Source organism: Trifolium pratense, linkage group LG4 (genome assembly GCF_020283565.1).
Source record: "Trifolium pratense cultivar HEN17-A07 linkage group LG4, ARS_RC_1.1, whole genome shotgun sequence".
Lineage (NCBI taxonomy): Eukaryota > Viridiplantae > Streptophyta > Magnoliopsida > Fabales > Fabaceae > Trifolium > Trifolium pratense.
The window spans coordinates 19,830,647-19,845,934 of NC_060062.1; the positions used below are offsets into that span (position 1 = coordinate 19,830,647).

Consider the following 15,288-nt stretch of genomic DNA (forward strand, 5'->3'; position numbering starts at 1 on the left):
AATATTAATAAATTAACTATACATTAACCATAAAAAACATTATCCATATAAAATGTGTTAATTATCCAAAAAAAAAAAAAATCCAAATATTATTACAAACACATAACATCACTGCATAGACGAACCCCCTCAATCACTCAGTCTCCGATATTGGTGAAAGAAATGTGTATTCCTTTCGATCTGTTGCAGAGCATTGTAAAGACGGGAGTCCTGTGGTATATTCCCGCTGGTCGTCAATGCCCTTATCAGTTGTCGGATATCAAGCATGCTGGTTTCTTCTTTACTTCTTAGGGGATTTCTACCACCAATGAGTAACAACCTGTTGATTTTGATGATGTTTTCGAATTTTGGGGTTTTGAGAGGGTTTTTGGGTTTTTTGTGAAGTGTTCAAATGAGGGGAAGAAGGTGGGATGCACATTATATAGGAGGTGGGTTCGCATTCTACAAAACAAATGCATCAATTGTGTTCGCCTTCTAGTGTGCGAACGGTTTTTTTAAAATTTCACATGTGGGGTGGATGCATTTTGAGGGTGGCACAAGGGTCACATCTTAAATACACTCGCATTCTATAATGCTCGCATCCTACATTGCGAGAAAGTTTTGTTAATTTTACGGGATATGCGTGAGAATTTTTTGAGGCGTGAAAAATAAAACTCATGTAATAATAGTTGGATTACTTTATGACCCAATACCATATATATGATTGAATCTTTGTTGGGTTGGCACTTTCTTACCTACATACATACAGTCAACTTGCTAGTGTGAAATAAGAATATCTCCCAAATCCTACAGGACGTATTCTTGATATGTTAATATCACAGTACATTAATTAGTAATGTGTACTATGCCAACGAAATCGAATAGTTGGATGCTTATATGCATGTCAACACTGAAATCTCAATGTACTCTGTATACTATTCCAATTCTTTTAATTTTGATAAGTATCTAATAAATTTGTCTATTTAATTACCTCAACTAGAGTCTGAGTTTCTTCTATTTACTACTCTTCCATTTGTTATCTATTTAGAAGAGAGATAAATATGACGGAAGATTAGTGAAACCTATTAAAAATGAATTCCATTAATTAATAAGTATCACTAATCTTCACTTATATCTATCTATCTTAAATGGACAAAAAATAGAAGGATAGTAAATAGAGCAAACTAAAACCTCAACTAAAGTGTGTTGAACATGCCACAATTCCTACAATGCTTTTGTTAAATGTTTTTTCTTTCTCCATTAAGTTTTGAGAGCATGAATCCTCTATCTCCTGCGAATTTTTTACTAGATAATTAAGGTTAATGTTCATCTATACCATTCATTTATTTACTACTAATATATTAAAATTAATTGCCACCATAGTTAGTAATTTATCCTTATTATTTTTAATCACGTTGCAAGTTTTATATCATTCATTGTATCCTTAATTATAATTTCACTAAAAAAAATAAATAGAAAGAATATAAAATAAATACAACAAAAAAAAAAACAAATATATAAAAAGAATATAAGATAAATACAAAAAAAAAAAATTATGCTCAAAAATAAAAACAAAATAAATTATAGTTGAAGAAAAATATTTCCTCGATGGGCGAGCCTCCAAGTCAGAAGAACTTTAAGCAAAAAGAATAAATAAAATCTCTCCAAAGGACCTTGCAAAGCATGAAGCAAACTTGTCATGTTTCACTCGCCCGAGCTTCTCCATAACGACTATGGAGCGAACCAATTTAGAAAATACCCATCTCCCTTGCTCGTTGGGCGAAGAGCATGGATTAGGTGCTAACTTTGATCCCAATTTCCAATCACTTATGGCTCGTTTGGCCCATCTATTTTTAGAGCTTATGCAAACAGCTTATGCAATTTTTATATATTATTATAAGTTTATCAAGGTAGTTTATGATAAAATAGCTTATAAAATTACAATTTTCACTAGTTTGAACTTATAAAATAACATAAAACCTAATTTATATTGCATAAGCTGTTTGTATAAGCTCTAAAAAAGCTGGGCTAAACGAGCCCTTAATTATAAAAAGTGATAACTTTGAGTGAGAAAATGTATTTTCAAAATAGGAATATAATAAGTGTTGGAGAGACTACGGATCATGGATTTTTTTTTTTTTGATAAGCAAAAAAATGAATTATAAGGAGTACAAGGGGTACTCAACCCTTACAATTCAGAATAGATCACTTTAGATACGTTGAAAACAATCTAAAGGATTATTACGCCATTCAGAAAAAACTAAATTAACATTGTTCCCTGTTCGGCCTATAAACCAAAACCAAGAAAAATAAACAATTTGCTCCACTAAAGATGATATGTTGACACAGTCTCCTCTAAAAATAATGTTATTACGCGTACGCCAAATACTCCATGTCGTCGCCAGCCAAATTATATGACGAATTCGCTTGCTATGGTTGCCTTTTGCTAATTCACCAAACAAAGTGAAATGGCTTGTGACGTCCTCAAAAGGGATCACATTAGTGCCCAACCAAACAAATATTTTCTGCCAAATATGTGAAGTAATGCAGCAAGTGAAAAAGATGTGTTGTATGTCCTCTACCTCTTTGAAGCAAAATACGCAACTTCTCTCATGATTATTCGTGATAATACCTTTGCAAAATAAAGCCTCCCGGGTTGGTAATTTTTCAAGTAACAACCGCCAACCGAAAACGCTAACTTTTGATGGAACATTGTTCTTCCATAATCTTTTCAATGCTGCCACTGTATTTGTATCAAGAGTAGTACCTACACGTTTGTCCTGCAAAACCATGTACGTTGATCGAACCGAAAAAGAACCATCAGAATTTGATGACCATCTTCGCCTGTCGCTAGAAGCTCTGTTAGGCCGAACTTGTTCAAGCAATTGATGCAATTCATTGAGGGATTCAATATCTGCATCATCAAGTGCTTCCATCCAATTAAGTTTCCAAGACCACATGTTGTTATTCCATATCCCCATATTTGAAATGCAAGCATCTTTATGAGTTGATTTTTGGAACAAAGATGGATACAGTTCACTTAACGGTTCCATTCCTAACCATCTTTCCTTCCAAAAAGCTATATTGTTACCGTCGCCGAGAATGCTACTAATATTATTAACAAACCAACCCCCTTCCTCCGCTCCTCCTGTTTTCCACATATCCCGCCACCAAATTGAAACATGTTTGAGACTCTCCCTCCCTTCCCCATATAAGAAATTAGCGGCAAAAGAACCATAACGAAAATGCAAAAGATTGAACCAAGAAGCAGACAAATCATTCAGACACCGCCACTTCCATTTACATAAGAGTGAATCATTAAATGACTCCAAATTTTTTATGCCTAACCCTCCTTTATCCTTTGGTTGGCAAATATTATCCCAACTAACCCAACATATTTTTGATCTATCCATTCCTCCACTCCATAAAAAATTCCTTTGAATGCTCACCATTTCCTTCAACACACAAACCGATGCTTTAAAAAAAGAGAAGAAATAGAGAGGTAAACTAGAAAGAACTGAATTTATGAGAGTGACTCTCCCTCCAATAGATAAAAGACGACTATTCCAAACACCGAGTCTCTTTTTCATGGAATCAATAATAGGTAGCCAAGTAGCCTTTCTTCTCGGATTAGCACCTACCGGTATGCCAAGAAAGCGAAAAGGGATAGAATCCACACCACAATGCAAAAAAGACGAAGATGCGCGCAAAAAACTATCATCCAAATTAATACCATAAAGCTTACTTTTGAAAAAATTTTATCTTTAATCCAGAAACTAATTCGAAGCTTCTCAACACCGTTTTAATAGTCCAAAGGTTGTCCCAATTGCCTTCGCCTACTATAATGGTATCATCCGCGAATTGCAGAGTATGAAACATTAAATTATTGTTTACCTTGTAACCATGAAAAGAGCCACTTCCAACCGCTTTATTCATAAGTCCCGAAAGACCTTCAGCAACAATCAAGAAGAGGAACGGTGACATTGGGTCACCCTGCCTCAATCCTTTACCAACACTGAACTCCTCCGTAGGACTGCCATTGACCAGTACGGACATAGAACTCTGACAAACACAAGCACGTATCCATCGCCTCCAACCTTCTGCAAAACCCATTCTAACCATCATATAATCCAAAAAATGCCAGTTCACCGTATCATAGGCTCTTTCAAAGTCTACGGATCATGGATTTAACTCCTCCCACTAACATACTTGTTAAGAGTTAGGATATAACCTAAGCATTAGTTTATAAATAGATGGAATTCTTACTTTACAAAACGATTTTATGAGTTAAGCCAACTCTCAAAATTTTAAGTTGGTATCAGAGCCTCGATCTCCAAGATCTGTTGGGTCACATGCTCTATTAGATTTTCGATATCGAACCACCCACCATTTATATTTGTTGGGGTTGATTGTCAAGTCTCACTTTGTCCACTCTTAAATAATGAAGGAGATTAAAAATTATCTATTGGAGAAGTCTCACATCGCTTAGTGTGGTGAAGCCGGGGGAGACCAAGACTCTATATATATTACCTAGGTTCTTCGTTTTTATTTTTTTTGTTTACAATGAGTTGGGAACCGAACCCAAGACCTATAGCGTACTACTAAAATCCCTCACCACTAGACCAAACCTAGTGGCTTTAGGTTCTTTGTTTTTAGATGCACCACTTAGTAGCACTTTAAACTTACATTTGACTTAATTTAAATATTTGCTTTGGGAGAGTCTGATGGTATTGGGGTGAGAGTGAGAGAAGTCTATGTATTGTAAAACTTTTCGCATAGTAATAATTCCCTAGTAGTCAGTTTTGACAATGGTTGTGGTTTTTTCTCCGATTTTGGAGTTTCCACATTATAGTCTTGTGTTGTGATTGTATTTATTTTTCTTCTTCAACTCTGTTACTAACAATATCCACGCACCAAGCCTATAGTACTGAGTGTGAGAGGCTGTGTTAAGAGTCCCGCATCGAATGCAAAATAGCCTAAACATAAATTTATAAGTAAAGACAACCGTCACTTTACAAATCAGTTTGGTACGGTTGACTTAGATAAAACTCTTAAAACTAACTCCAAAAATTCTAAGACCAGTAAAGAAAACATTTTCCACAAATAAAAATATAGATTACTATCACTAACTATGATACAGGATGAGATTAATCAAGTGTGCTAGGCTTGCCACCACCCTTTACAATGATGTTATTCGAAAAATAGAGACTAAATGCGTCCTCGGCATAAAACTTGAGGTTGAATTGGGTAGGGTTAAGGAGGAATATCAAAGTTACAAATGTGACATACATAGATAGATTAATATATAAGAATTACATGAATGAAAATATCTTGTACGAATCTAGCTAATCTTCCTTGAGTTTTATTAATCTCTCAAAAATCTTGTTGGTAGACCATGCATCGGTATTGGAAATGGGCTATATTCAACTCCGGTTTGATTATATCCTACTACCTCCCACCTACCAACCAAATAAAAATTGAACAAAATCGAATCACCACTTGAATATCATCATATAGGTTGATATTCAGGTTCATTACATAATTAATATTATTTTTTTTATCAGCGCATAATTAATATATTTAATTTATAATATAGATCATATATATTAATTATACAATAAATTTAAAAAAAAAAAGAATTTTACTTATATATTTTATCAAAATGGAGTTGAAATTTTACCTAAATTTGGTTACTAGATGGTGGATTAAAATCAACATGTTCAATTTGGCTAGCTCATTTCCTGGACAAGAGTGCACTCCATTGCCAAATGGCATAAATGTATTGGGCTTCGGGGAAACCTACAGTTATCCAGAATTAAAATTAATTAAGATAAGATGTATTGAAATTATTAAAAAAAAAAAAAAGTAACTAGAGTTTTCTTTTTGTATTTTAGTATGAACATGAGGTAGAGAAATCATTAAATTTCAACAAAAAAGAGAAATTATTAAATATTACCTCAAACCTTGATGGGTCAAAACTGTGAGGAGCAGGGTAGAATTCTGGATTGTGGTGGATGTTTCTAAATAGAGGCATTACTTTCCAACCTTTTGGTATTAAATATCCTAAATAGTTGTATGTGAAAACAACATTTTAGAAACATGCATGTAGGAAATAATAAAAGGTTTTGAAAATGAAAGCTTCCAATAAAGTAAAACAAGCTTAATTTCGTTAATAGAAGAGTTGGTAACATGAGTATTCTATAGAAGAACTGAGTTTGATTTCTAATAACTCTTACTTAAAAACGGTCAAACCTTGCTTAATGGGAGAAATATATCTCGTTGTTGAATTGAGGATTAGTCTCATAGTAAAATCGATGATCATAAGTCATGAGGATACATTTGAGTGTCTACTAATTGGGCCAAAGATCTTAATTACGGTAATTTTGAAAAAAATAAGAAAATTAATTCTATGTCAAATTCTTACCCTTGTATACTACATCATCCGCAGCTTCCCTAAAAGTAAATGAGATTATGCTTGCCATCCTTAGGCTTTCCAATATTACCTACAATACAAGGTATTGATGATAAATATATTCATGAAGTTGCCTTGAACATAAACTTTGAGTATTATCATAGTATGAATATGGATAGAGATTGTATGCATTCAGAACCCTGACAGTTACACGTATCTGGACCGTTTGAAAATTGAATTGTCTAAATTTCTTCTTTTTTTTTATCAAATAGTTTAGTGGCTAGAAATTTCAGTCATGAGATGGATAAGTGGGATGTCCGGAGTTTGAACTCCGATCCTGCATATTAAATGCAATATCCCCATCAACTGAGCTAAGTTCACAGACTGAAGAGTCTAAATTTTAAAATAGAAGAAAAAAATCAAAAAATAGTTTAGAATTTAGATCGTCAAATCTTGATATATAGAGCGATCTAGAGCGCGCATACCCTGTGTGTAATAGGCATATTTCTGGTTTGATTCCAAGTCAATGGCATCTTCCCTCCTTCATTAGCTTGGTATAGTGACATTTGCTCCATCTACAATAGTATAACAGTTTAATTAGTTGATTAATAAAGTATTTTTTTCAACTCATATGGCCTACAAATATTTGAAAATCTTGTTTAGGAAATGACAATTTAATTAATAGGACCAATAAGAACTCTTACTTTAATTGCTTCAAGAAGTTTCGGGTCATCATGAAGATACTTGAGAATCCAAGTAAGAACACTTGCTGTAGTATCTTGAGCTGCAAATAGTACTCCAATTACATTATCAGCTATTTCCTCATCACTTAACATTTCACCTTTTTCATTCTTGTAGTTTAGCAAGTGGCCCAATAGATTCTTCTCAATCAATCTCTGCTCCCTTTTCTTGCAAATGATTTCACTTATAATTTCTTGAATTCTCTGCCTCGCCTAATTTAGAAGATCATTTAACAGAAAAAAAAATCATTAGACAAAAAATATAGAGAATCTTAAATATCTCAAGTATACTCAACGTGCAAATGATATTTTCATAACTTAAATCGGTTTGATCCAAGGTTATCAAAACCGGACCGGCCGGTCGGACCGGTCGGACCGTGAACCGGTCATGAAAACGGTTCGGTTTTGAGCAAAAAACGGATAGGAAATCGACCGGCAAAAAATCGCGTGAATCAGGGTCGAACCGGGTCGAACCGGCCGGGCGGTTCAAGCGGTTTTGCAGTTTTTTTTTTATAAAAAAAAAACAGGGCAAGACGACGTCGTTTTAACCTTTTTTTTTAAAAAAAAATTCTGAAACAAAACAACGACGTCGTAGGAATAGAAAATATTTTTGTTTTTCATCCGTTTTTCATTTGGTTTGAATTATAAATTTTATTTTATTTTGACTTGTGATATTTTATCTTTTTAATGTGTGAAATTATGAAATATTGAGCAATTATTCATATGTTTTTATTTATATATTAATTAAAATATATATTTAATTAAAAACGGTTCGACCCCGATTGAACCCGGTCCGACCAATTGAACCTTGAACCGGTAAGGTCGCCGGTTCGATGACCGGTCCGGTTCTGACAACCTTGGTTTGATCTGCAAAATTAAAGTATTGGATAAAACATAATAGCATAGGACAAAGTTTAAGGTACTGATTATTTAACCAATTTTATCCTATATAATGTGTGGTGAACAAAAAGTTATTTTGGTATTTTAGACAATTTGTGCAGATAACCAAAAAGTTGTCTCGTGGCTTGATGGGGACAAGAATTTCAGTTTTTGTCCAGTCTCTTGACCCCCAATTTGTCTGGTTCTTTGAACAATTTTAAAATCAAATGTAATGCAGATAAAATTCTTCTATCTAGTCCCTTATTTTTTGGCAGATCAAACACTTCGAATTACTAAAACCATATACCGTATAAACCAGACAATGCATTGCAGCTTACCAAAAGTGCTTTAGAGTATGCAGTGCCCGGTATCCTAGTTGGAAAAGAATTGTATCCTTTCTCTACAATGCTGTAATTCTCCTTAAGCTTCTCTCTATAATTTCCTTCCAAGTTACCAAAGACAGAGAGGATGCCGATATTGAAAGAGAACTGCAAATAATCAAACCAAACAAAAATTCAATGTCATCATCATGTCATGCAATAAAAGTATCCAATAAGATAATATAAAGGTTCTGTTCAGGACGGGGCTAGGAGTGTACATGAATTGGACAAATCCGGTCGATCCGGTCAAATTCATCCAATCCAACCCAAAAAAAGTGGGCTGGACCGGACAAGTGGGTGGATATGAATTTCAAAAATTAAAACCCATTAAAAAAATCGGGTTATGGGTAAAACCGAACCCAACCCAAAAAACCATACTAACCCATTAGTACTATGTTTTTTGAAATATTTTTTATGAAAATACTAAAGATTTTGCCATTTGATCATTAAATATTTTTATTTTGAAAATAAGTTATACTATTTTTTAAGAAAATAAAAAGATTGCATAATTTTTATAAACAAATATGATAATTCATCACACTATTTAAAAAATAAATAAATAATTTAATCATTTGATATTATAAAAAAGCAAATTTGGATAGCACAATATCCAACCCGTAAATTAGTGGATTTACACAAAAAACGGGTGATTATTTTTTATAGTGAAAAAAGTTACACTATTTTTCAAAAAAATATAATAGTGTGTTATTTTTATGACATTCGACATTTATATATTTAATATAAAAAAATAGAAAAATAATTTGGGTAACCCACTACCCAACCCAGAAATTTGTGGATTTATCCCAACCCGACCCAATGTTGTAACGAGTGGTTATTTTACTAAACTCAATCTGGAGTACCTTATGTGATTCGGGTTTTGAATTTGGTCAAATCCAACCCAATCCGGCTCATGTACACCCTTGGACGGGGCCATGGTCCATCCAGAAGGTACTTTACTCAAAATCATTCATACACTTCTGAATCGGTCTTAGCCCAGTTTGAAATAGAACCTTTATATTTATACTATTGTATTTATTTATTAACTATAGTATCTCTTTGACGAGACTCCAAAAATCAACCTTTTTCATTTCTTGGAAAGCATTAATGACTTGACCAGAAGAAACCCAAGATTCCAAGGAGGAAATGACTTGGGTTTCTATATATGGGATCAATTTCTTGATTGATTCAGGAGAAAGCGAGTTTTGAACGAGTTTCCTAATGCGAGTATGGTAATGTCCTTGGTGAAAGAACAATGCAGAAGAACCAATAAGTTTCTCTTTGCTTTTAGGATATGTAGGCTTGAACAAATGAGAATGAGTCACCAACACAAATCTTGCAGCCTCAGGACTTGCTAACATCACACAAGGACATCCTAGTATATGTGTTTTAAATATTTCTCCATATCTAATTAACATTTACACAATTAAACTTATGTTAGTATATCCATTAATAAATTAAGCTTAGCAAAAATAATATAAGTATAATTAAGGAACAAATTAGGCACGGACACCTGACACAACACATATACTGACACCTCGAGCTCGACACTGATAATAATTTGAGAAAATGACATAATTTAGTGTAATTATAAGTGCCGGTGTCATGTCGGTGTATGAGGAGTGTTCGTGCTTCATAGTAAAGAACAAATAAAGAACCTTCTCTGTTTGGAAGCAAAGAAGATGTTAGGGTGTTGAGAGTAGAGTTGAAGAGTTTCTCCTATATAAGGCCAACCCATTGAACCTGGGGGAAGCTTAGGCTTGGTTTTGAGTTTGTGTTGAGTGTGCTTCTTTAAGAATGGATAAGAGATGATAGTTGAGAGAAAAAGGAAGATGTAAACTAAAATTGAAATAATCTCCATAGCACTCTGTACGAATTTGAGGTATGGTACGAGAAATAATGATGAAATATGATGAATGATTATACTATAAGGTTGAAGGTAATATGATATGTTTGTGTTGAGCTTGGTTTATATATATAGTGGCAAGAGCTATATACTATAGCATGGTAATTAATCAAATTTGTTCAACTAATAACTAAATAGCTGTAGCTTGTACTGTATGTGTTGAATTAAATGTGGTTCAGGATTAATTTTATTCAATGATTTTCTAGGTACCGTTGGTTTTGAACACATTTTAAGGTGGCATATATGCCAAATTATTATGTGAAATTAATTAGGTTAGAAAAGGACAAATGAATGACGAAAGGTGATTTTGATAATGAATTATCTGGTCGGTAACCGGCATTAGTAGAGTTTTCTATGCCATTCTTTCCGCCTTCTCCAGCCAAACGGAAATTGATCACGAGAAATGGAGAAGGATAACATGCGGTTAATTAATTATTATTTATGAAGCACAATCACCTTTATGATTAGATGTGTAGCCGTGTCTCACACATGTTGTTGATGCTTGATACTCGTACGATAATATGATACATTTTGTTAGACAATTTAGATAGATGTTCAAATTATTTTTCCTTTATCGTGCATCAGTGTTCGAGACCTAGAAGACATTTATACAACAAGTGATAGATAACTGTACCATTTTTTCCTTCTTTTCTTTGTCTCTATTCTTTCTAGACATATCTATTGTGATTAAAGATATGTAACAGAACTCTGTTTGGGAATATCAAAAAGTTAAAAGTTCTCTTTGGTAACAATTTTAAAAAATGGCTTATAGCTTATTTTACTAGCTTATAGCTTATTTTTCAAACACTATTTCAAGTAGTTTATGAGCTTATAGCTTATAGCTTATCATCATTTCTTTCAATTTTACCCCTATTATCTTCCTTGAAAAAATCAAATATTAATTAAACATATCTTTTTTATGTCATTTCATACTTATAAGTTAATTCAACCACTAATGTTTTAAGATTTTCGATGGAGGTATATTGATGTCTAATCTCTTAATGGTCTTAGATCATTGACCTATTGTTGCTCTCAATGCTCTTCTGATCTTTCCAACAAGTAGTATTAGAGACGGTTCTATTATTCGTAATAATGACGGTGTGTAATTATAGGATGTGTACCTAATCCCTTAAAGTTAAGTTGTGACTTGTGGAGATGTGCAATCTGATCTCTTGGTGGCCCTGGATCATTGACTATTGAAAGCCTTCCTGTTAGTGCAGTCAAGAGGCATGTTCTATTAGTATTAACAACAATATAAGTATAAGATATGTACCCAATACTTTAAAGTTTTTTGTGCGATGTGGTGTTCAGTCTATTGATGGTTCTAGATTATTTGGCTTATTGTTTCTCTAGTCACTTCACCAATCTCCCCAACATGACATGATTTTTTTCCCTATGAGTAAGCATCAACCTAAAACACATATTAAGGGTTAATTGCACTTTTACACTTTGCAATTTTGAAGAGTTTTGGTTTTCCCCCTTATAAATTTTTCTTTTGCGATGCCATTTTTATAATTTAGTATTCCTTATTTTTAGTCCCTCGTCGAACTTAGTGACATTTTATAGGGGGAAATAAAAAAAAAATACAAGAGGAAAAACCAAAATTTGTCCAAATAGCACCCGGTAAAAGTGCTATTAACACTATAATTAATTCCATATTGATGTCATATGTGGCATTTACAACTTAGGGAAAATATTCTCCTTAAGAAATACTTAGGGGAGAGCATTATTTTTTGTATCGAATTATGTTTCCTTGAGACACATCAATTGATAATGATACTTCCTAACAAGTTTTTGGTCGAGTCTCAACAAAGAACCACATTTTATGATCATATAATTTCAAAATTGTTGAGGAGTTCGGAGGAGTTACTTCAGGAGAAACCACTCTTACAAGAGGAAAAACCAAAATTTGTTCAAATATAGGAAGGGTTAAAAGTGCTATTAACCTTATATTAGTTCTATATTGACATCATACGTGACATTTACAACTTAGGAAGAATATTCACCTAAAAAATACTTAGGGGATAACATTATCTTTTCTATTAAATTATGTTTCTTTGAGACACGTCAATTGATAATGAAGTTTTCTAACAAGTTTTTGACTGATCAGTCTCAACAAAAAACAACATTTTATGGTCAACTAATGTGAAAATTGTTGGAGAGTTCGAGAGAAACCGCTCACATTTATAGAATATGGAAACTCACACTTGGGACATGGACAGGGGCGGACCCACGTGTAGTTTAGGTGAACCTCATCGCAGAAAGAAATTACTTCCTCCGTTCCTTTTTAAGTGTTGTTTTGAAGAATTGTTTTGTTCTTATTTAACTGTCGTTTTGGTAGTTTAAAGTTACAATTTGTCAATTATGCCATTATTCTCTCAATAATTCATACTTCACATTTTTCATAAATTTAATTCCTTCTTTCTCAATAACTACATTCCTTTTTTCAAATGTGAGTGGCGGTCTCACATGATTATGAATGAGAAGAATGTTGGATTTATAATAGAGATAACTCATTAACCTAATGTCTTAAGATTTTCGGTGAAGATGTGGTGTATCCCTCATTATTTCTCCCGAACTCTCCTGGACTCCCCAAACAAAGCCTGTTATTCGGCTTGGTGAGGGAGCGACAATGACTTCTGATATTGAATCAACTATATGAGAAGAATGTTGAATTTATACGAAATGTGATCCATTAATCTAATATTTTAATATTTTGAATGGAGATGAGACGTTTCTCTTTCTTATAGTCATAAAGCATTGACCCTATTATTTCTCCTAAGCTCCCCGAATTCATCCAACGAAAAACTTTTCTTTCATGTGACATCTCTCTAAGAAAGAACCATCATTGTTGAAAAGAAAGAAAAAAAACTCTTTATTCGTATGGTGAAACAAAAGGATGTGGTATATGTAAGGAATAATATAATATATAGTGATTAATGGTGACCTCGTGTTGTTCTAGTTATTAGGTACCATTCCTTTATGTGTTGGAATGTTTCATTATATTGATTTGTCAATTTTCCTGCAGGTCACTAAGAAAAAAAAGTAATGGAACAAGATAAATTCAATGATAAATATCATCCAACGTACCGTACTAAAAGTGAAGAAAAATGGGAGCCCAATAAATCATCTTTCAAAAAAAGATTTAGTAAATAATAAAATGTCAGTACTTATCCAACTATAATACAGGCTACAGCAATATTCTTCCTCCACGCCTGCAATAGCTGAGCTAGCTATAGGCCACGAACCACATCCAAAGAGGCAAAAATGAATCTTGTTTGTTTTTGATATGGGAAGATATTGCAAATGATTTATGCCAAAACATGCAATACGGTTCTGCCTCATCTTTATTCTTTAAAATTCAGAATATATATGATCGATTCCTTGTTTGGATGACATGACACTTTTACGGGTTGAAAATGGATTATCACATATTGCAACAGAATAACTCACAAATAACTTTTTATATTGACTCCAAGAGTAACTTTAAAGAGTTACTCCACCTCCCCACTCTTGATTTTGTTTAAATCTAAAGGACTAAAATTAATTCTCATTAATAATGATGAACTTCATCTTCCCCAATTATTTCTCATCACATTTATGAATTTTTTTTTTTTGACAGTTTTATAGTTTCCTTTTATTATACTCAATATTCATTCTTTCCTTAATTATATTTTTTATACCACAATTAATAATTATTAAAATAAGAAAAGAAGAAGTAATATCCACATATTCTTTCGAATCTCATGTGCATTGTGCAAGAATGATTTCTTAACCATGAAAGCAAAAAGAATGTGTCAAGTGACAATATTACATCTCTCTATGAATAACAAGTTGAATTTGTTGATTTTTTTAACAAGATTGAATTTGTTGATGATTTTATATAGGGACATGTAAACATTATCAAGAATGTCAAGTGTCATTCCTTAAGATTAATGGTAATCTTATATATGCTAAACCTAATCCTAAAGAAGAATATGTCAAGAACCTTTCTCTTCTACTTCCTGACGATTTTGATCTAGGGACCTATGTTGTTCCTTAATTAATAGAATAAAAGAAAAGGAAAGTATTAATTTTGACAAAGAGGGAATAATAATGTTGTGAAGAATAATTAGGGAAGATGAGGTCTATGATTATTATTGAGAATTAAATTTAGTCCATTAGATCTAAACAAAATCAAGGGTGGGGATGTGGAGTAACTCTTTAAAGTTACTCTTGGAGTCAATATAACCCTCCTCCTTTTTATATTATATTTAAACTCAAAATTTTAATTATATGTTATTCAACTTCTACTCTTTTATCTAATATGAAACTTTTGAGTCATACTAGAATCAATCCTATGTAGGAACTGCATACTAAATTTAATTGTTTTCACACCTATTGCACCGTGCAGCGGTAATGGGATATAAATCTCACATATATCTTTTTTAATAAAACTTCATCGGCATGTTCGCTTTCTCATCCTTCTTATGAATCAGAAAGTACTTAGATATTAGTGAGGGTAGAAGGAATTGAATGTCACTATAACAAGACTAAGCACACGATCTGGCGTCTGCCTTAGTAGTCTTAAATAGGGCGTGCATGCCTGCCTATTTTTAGTAGGTGATTCACTACTGAAGAGAATCAAAGGCGGGATCAAGAAAAAAGGGAGTACTATGAGCCCTCTGCCCCATGCATCTAACCATCTCGCATGGTTCACCATACACCTTGAGAGGTGCATGTTGCTAAAACACTCATTTTAAAAAATAAGTGGGTGTGAGTTAGCAACTCCTGTAACCAGGGGCGGAGCCCTTCATGGGCTGGACAGGGCCATGGCCCGCCCCAGAATTTTTAATTTTTTTTCATAGGTATACTATATAGCGGCGGTTATAAATCCCCGCTAAATAGTATGTAGTTTGTTGTATTTTGTTTTGTGGGGGTTTCAAGGTTACAGTTTGCGGGGGTTTAAAACCCCCGCTAGTGTTACGTCCAAAAATTCAAATGATTCAAATATAC

At 33.2% G+C, this 15,288-nt stretch overlaps 1 protein-coding gene across 1 annotated transcript; it reads right to left on the bottom strand.

Annotated features, from left to right (window-relative positions):
• Positions 1 to 5,078: 5,078 nt before the first annotated feature.
• LOC123882496 (abscisic acid 8'-hydroxylase 4-like) lies at positions 5,079 to 10,327 on the bottom strand. Its single transcript, XM_045931365.1, has 9 exons — positions 10,046 to 10,327; positions 9,470 to 9,794; positions 8,349 to 8,498; positions 7,096 to 7,344; positions 6,877 to 6,966; positions 6,404 to 6,482; positions 5,936 to 6,042; positions 5,660 to 5,778; positions 5,079 to 5,438 (listed from the first exon to the last, which is right to left on the bottom strand). The coding sequence occupies exons 1-9, from the start codon at positions 10,246 to 10,248 to the stop codon at positions 5,345 to 5,347; spliced, it is 1,416 nt and encodes a 471-aa protein (XP_045787321.1). The 5' UTR covers positions 10,249 to 10,327; the 3' UTR covers positions 5,079 to 5,344.
• Between the last annotated feature and the right edge of the window lie 4,961 nt (positions 10,328 to 15,288).